The following is a 6,000-nucleotide window of genomic DNA, read 5'->3' as shown; positions in this document are numbered from 1 at the left end:
ATACCCTCGGGTGGTATGTACAATAGCGTCTGCAACTTTTCGTGTGTTTAATTGTCCCCTGTTTATCTACTTTAATGCCTAATCGTTTTCACATACTGTTTTGAAAAGGCAATAAAAAAGCTAACGTCTCTTTACAGAATCAGAGTCAGCAGGCATTTTCACCTGTGGATCAGAATAAATTATGGAGGAAATTTACAAGAATGGAGGGTTGTCTACTGTGGAAATTCTGGGATCAGGGGCTGCGCGAGTGGCACTTTTAGGAGAAGTGTGACACTGAAAAGTCAGTGAATACGCCAAATTTCCCATTTTTCTAAATACTTTTTTCAGGTCTATTCTGAGTCTGCAAGAAACAAATATAACAAAGTAAAAAAGTTAGTCCTTAAAGTAAAATGAACACAGCTTCCCAGGGTCGGAAAGGAAAAGGTATCCCTCCCAAGTATTATAGCGGTGTCGGGGGGAAAACATCTGCTTTTGTAAATTTCCACCATGCTAGCAATCCAGCGAATGTGCACAGTGACAACAAACATTTGCAATGCAATAGGTCTCTCATGTACGCGAGTTTGAGCTATTGGCATTGAAAATCATCTTGTCTTTATTTATGTTTTGGTTTTTAAAACGTAAATAAAAGGTTTTGTCATTTACAATGGCAATAGCTTAAACAAGCGTAAACGCCAGACCTGTTGCATTGCAAATGCTTGTTCCTTATGCAGCTGACATGCAGATCATCTTTACCTTATCATCTTCACAGAATCATGGGCCCTCTTTATGATCTCAGCCTGGGCTTGAGTCATATCTCCTCATGGATAAAAAAAAACTCTCTCTAGCTCAATGGCGACAATACAGAGGTCATGATTCTGGGCAAACACTCCTCTCTTTGGGGCCCGCAACATTGCATGAATTCCCTAAGGGCTCTGCCTACTCCCTGTCTGAAGGTGAAAAATGTAGGACTACATTTGGATGATAAGCTATGCATGAAGACTTTGGTGGCCAAGGTATCTGCCACTTGTTTTGTGGTGCTCATGTGGTTAAAAAAGATTATCTGGATGATCCCTGCTTCATCCCAAAGGACTGTGATCCAGGCCTTATTGCTATCCAAATTAGATTACGGTAATTTGTTATACTTGAATACTGACGAGACAGCAATTAATCAGCTGCAGGTAGTACAGAATGCAGTCCCTAGGCTTCTGTGCCAGCTTCCAAAATGTGCCACGGTCTCTCAACTCCTTCCCGGTGCTGCTTTGGCTTTTTATATATAAATGTAAGGCCTTATGCTACATTTTCAAATCCAATACTGGATTAGAACCAAACTACATTGAGGATTTGGCGGTGCCCTATCAGCGTACGCGAGCTTTGAAGTCTCTGAACTGAGCCTTGTTTACTGTGCCTAGATTTTGCCTAGCTCATATGAAAGGGTGCTCCTTTGCCTACTTAGGCCAGAAACAATGGAACTCCTTTCCACAGTCACTAATTGCTTTCCGCAAGGGTCTGAAGACCTGGCTATTTAAATCTGATGCACCTAGCTTCCCCTTCTTGTCGCCTTGTGCCAGGAACCCCTTTTAGGTAGCTGTGCACACTATACATCTGTAAATAAATAAATGATATGCAGCTAGTGTACTGGAATGGGCCATTACAAAGAATCCCTAGTTATCTTATTGCTAGAGGCAGCATAGCATATTTGGCCCAGAACGGGCCCAGGACGATGATTAGATTCAACAGAAAATGGATAGAAGGAACCCTGCCTTTTCAATGTCCTTTCATCACTGTCCCACCCGGCGTTCACATTTTAAAAAAGTCTACACTTTTATATAGAGCACAATTCTATTGTAGCAAGTGTGCAATCCCTCTTAGGGCAACATTTATATCCATGATTGACTACTGCAACTTTAGAAATGCAGGCTCTCTCACTTACTGTTCTGCCTACCAGTGGGTAGAGGACCAATCACTGCAAGAGATCTGTTTGCTCTATGCCTGGAAAAATGCCATTCTGGAACTGGCCTGCCATTACTGTCTCTCAGTGGTGGCATGGGTAAATGTTATGATTCTTTCGTGCTCCAAAGCTCAATACTGGTATGATACAGCCCTAAACAGTACACAGGCAGCAAATGGGAGCCTTCAGACGAGGCAAGCTTTTTAGGAAATGTACTCATTATTTTTGTAGCTGGCCACAATACCCATAATATTCTTCTGAGTCATGCTTTTTGGCTATTTAATGTCACTCAGATTTTCACAGTGAGAACCATACCCGTCATTTATAGTTACAAAAGGGGGTGGTGCAAAAGGGGGTGGTGATGGACGGAGCATCTGAACCAATCAAACGCTCGCACCCAGTCAAAAGATCTGGGTTTGATCCATCACCGTTCTTTAGCCCACTCTGCCACCCCAGTTCAGACGTGGCTATATGCAAATCAGTCTGACCCTGTGCCTCATGGGAACAGTCCAGCCCGAACTGCCAAGCCATGCCTTCCCTGGACCGGAAACAAGCTTCCGAGGACCGGATTCTGGCATTACAGCTGTCTTCAGCCTGGCTTGCTTGAATCCAGTGACAAAGTGAGCAAGGGACTCACGTCTGAGCATACCCGGCCAAAATTATGGCGGCCAAAGCGGTACAAAAAGGGTGGTGACGGACGGAGCATCTGAACCAATCAAACACTTACACCCAGTCAAAAGATCTGGGTTTAGTCCATCACCGTTCTTTAGCCCACTCTGCCACCCCAGTTCAGACATGGCCATATGCAAATCAGTCTGACCCTGTGCCTCATGGGAACAGTCCATCCCGAAATGCCAAGGCATGCCTTCCCTGGACCAGAAACAAGCTTCCTAGGACCAGTTTCTGGCATTCCAGCCGTCTTCAGCCAGGCTTGCTTAATCCAGTGGCAAAGTGAGCAAGGGACTCACGTCTGAGCATACCCTGCCAAACTTATGGTGAACAAAGCGGTACAAAAGGGGGTGGTGATGGACGGAGCATGTGAACCAATCAAACACTCACACCCAGTCAAAAGCTCTGGGTTTAATCCATCACCAGCCCCTTTTGTACCGCTTTGTTCGCCATAAGTTTGGCAGGGTATGCTTTGCCACTGGATTCAAGCAAGCCTGGCTGAAGACAGCTGTAATGCCAGAAACCGGTCCTAGGAAGCTTGAATCCGGTCCAGGGAAGGCATGGCTTGGCAGTTCGGGCTGGGCCGTTCCATGATATTTAATAATAATTATTTAATAATTGTTTGTTAATTGATTTTAATTAATTTATTGGGAATTCATTATGGTAATTGTGTAATTATAGGTGTGTGTTGTGGTGTTTGTAGATGTAAATGGTGGGAAGTAATGTATTTTTAATGTATGAATTAATCATTGGTTGTTAATTAATTTTAAATAATTAATTGGTAAATAATTATGGCAATTGTGTAATTCATTTTAGGTGTGTGTTGTGTTTATAGGTGTAAAGGGTGGGAAGTCATTCTTTTTAATTGATGAATTAATAATTAGATGTTAACTAATTTTTATTAATTAAATGGTAACTAATTATGGTAAATGTGTAATTAATTATGGGTGTGTGTTGTGGTGTTTATAGGAGTAAAGGATGGGAAGTAATTTGTATTTAATTAATTAATATATAGTTGTTAATTAATATTAATTATTTGAGATTTATTTTGGGTAATTGTTTATTTTGTGTGTGCTGTTTTTACTTTTAAAGGGGTAAAGGGTGGACATTAAATACCTTTTTATTAGTTGTTAATAGTAATAGTTTTTAATTTCAAAATAATTTGTAATTGTGTTTAATTATTTTATAGTTTAATTTTGGTGTGTGTTGTGGATATTATAGTAGTAAAGTGTATGTAGTCAATTAATGTTTATTAGTTTTGTTTATTAATAATATTTTTTATTTGATCATTAATTATGTTAATTATGGAAGTAAATTAATTAAAAATGGTGAAGTGTTTTGTTATTGGTGTGGTGTTATAGGGTAGGAAATAAAAGAAATATATTTATGTATTAAATATTTTTTGTTTGTAAATATTTTCTAGTTTAAAATAAGTATTTTTTATAAATGTATTTATTATTTTATTTTATATATTATTTGTAGGTATTTGTTATATGTAATTAATATTATACTATCTCTTCTTTTTATATATTATATTTGATTTTTCATTTTTTAAATATTCTTTATTTTTATGATTTTTATACATTTTTTATATTATTTATTTTTTGTTTTAACTGTTTGAGTGTGAATAGTAATTTATGTCGCTCTGCTATCCAACACTTTCCCTAATGTTGCACTCACTGGAGTGGGAATAGTAATTTTTACCCCTCCACTATCCAACACTTTCCCTACTGTTGCACTCAATGGAGTTGGATTAGTAATTTTTACCCTTCCGCTATCCAACATTTTCTCTAATGTTGCACTCACTGGAATGTGAATAGTAAATGTTACCCCTTTGCCTTGCAACACTTTCCCTATTGTCACACTCACTAGAGTTGGAATAGTATTTTTTACCCCTCTGCTATCCAACACTTTCCCTACTGTTGCACTCACTGGATTGGGAATAGTCGTTTTGTCTCTCCGCTATTCAACACTTTCCCAACTGTTGCACTCACCGGAGTGGAAATAGTAGTTTTTACCCCTCCGCTATCCAACACTGTCCCTACTGTTGCACTCAATGGATTTGGAATAGTCATTTTCACCCCTTCGCTAACCAACACTTTCTCTACTGTTGCACTCACTGGAGTGGGAATAGTAAATTTTACCCCTTTGCCATCCAACACTTTCCCTATTGTTGCACTCGCTGGAGTTGGAATAGTAATTTTTACCCCTCAGCTATCCAACACTTTCCCTACTTTTGCACTCACAGGGGTGGGAATAGTAGTTTTTACCCTTCCGCTATCCAGCACTTTCCCTACTGTTCCACTCACTACAATGGGAATAGTAATTTTTACCCCTCCGTTATCCAACAATTATCCTACTGTTGCACTCACTGGAATGGGTTTATTAATTTGCACCTCTCCGCTATCCAACACTTTCCCTACTGTTGCACTCTTTGGAGTGGGAATAGTAATTTTTCCCCCTCCACTATGCAACACTATCCAACACTTTTCCTACTGCTGCACTCTTTGGAGTGGAAATAGTAAGTTTTCCCCTCCGCTATCCAACACTTTCCCTACTGTTGCTTTCAGTGAAGAGGGAATAGTACTTATTACCCCTCGGCTATCCAACACTTATCCTACTTTGGCACCCACTGGAGTGGAAATAGTTGTTTTTTACCCCTTTGGTATCCAACACTTTCCCTACTGTTGCACTGATTGTATTGTGAAATGTAAGTTTAAATATTTTTTAATAGTTTAATGTTTTAATTTATTATAGATTTTTATTTTTATATATTTTAAATCATTAATATATATTGTTATTTTTTATATTATTTTAAAGTTTTAACATAAATTAAAAATATTACATTATTAATTGTTTCAAAGTAAATATATATGTAAAAATTATGTTTTAGTGTTTGTTTTTTATTAAGTTAATTTGTTACATTTTATTAAAATGTATATTACATTTATTTAATTTTGTTAAAATTATATTTAATATTTAAAATATTTAATATATAGTTTTTTATATTTATAGAAAAGGCGATATTTTATACATCCAAATTTTTTACATCAATATTTTTAGTCAATATTTTTGTACTTACCTGTTTAAGTATAGGAGTAGATATTTTTGTTGTCCATATTTTTTACTTGATATTTTTTACATTGATATTTTTTACATCAATTTTGTGTCAGTGGACAAGATACAAAGAACAATACAAAATCCTGTGGTCTATGAAAGTAGTAAATAAAAGTGTAGAAAACCACTACTAATAAGATTACAAATACAATGTGTAAAAAAATGGAACGAAACCAGTGACTACGACCAACGGAAATATCTTTGGGCAATTCCATTTTTAGGACGAAATCCCTCACTCACCATAGGTGACATGCTTCATCATTTGGGATTCTCCTCCCAGAGGAAAA

The 6,000-nt window shown here is 37.4% G+C and overlaps 1 protein-coding gene across 1 annotated transcript in view; it reads left to right on the top strand.

The window, feature by feature from the left end:
* The first annotated feature begins 967 nt into the window (after positions 1 to 967).
* The window catches only part of LOC144820294 (uncharacterized), a 198,871-nt gene continuing 193,838 nt past the window's right edge, over positions 968 to 6,000 (top strand). Inside the window, exon 1 of the mRNA XM_078677876.1 lies at positions 968 to 1,107. Coding sequence (XP_078534002.1) covers positions 968 to 1,107 — 140 coding nt within the window. The remainder of the gene's footprint in view (positions 1,108 to 6,000) is intronic.

The sequence above is a fragment of the Lissotriton helveticus genome, chromosome 2_1 (assembly GCF_964261635.1).
Source record: "Lissotriton helveticus chromosome 2_1, aLisHel1.1, whole genome shotgun sequence".
Lineage (NCBI taxonomy): Eukaryota > Metazoa > Chordata > Amphibia > Caudata > Salamandridae > Lissotriton > Lissotriton helveticus.
This window is presented reverse-complemented; position numbering and strand designations above follow the sequence as displayed.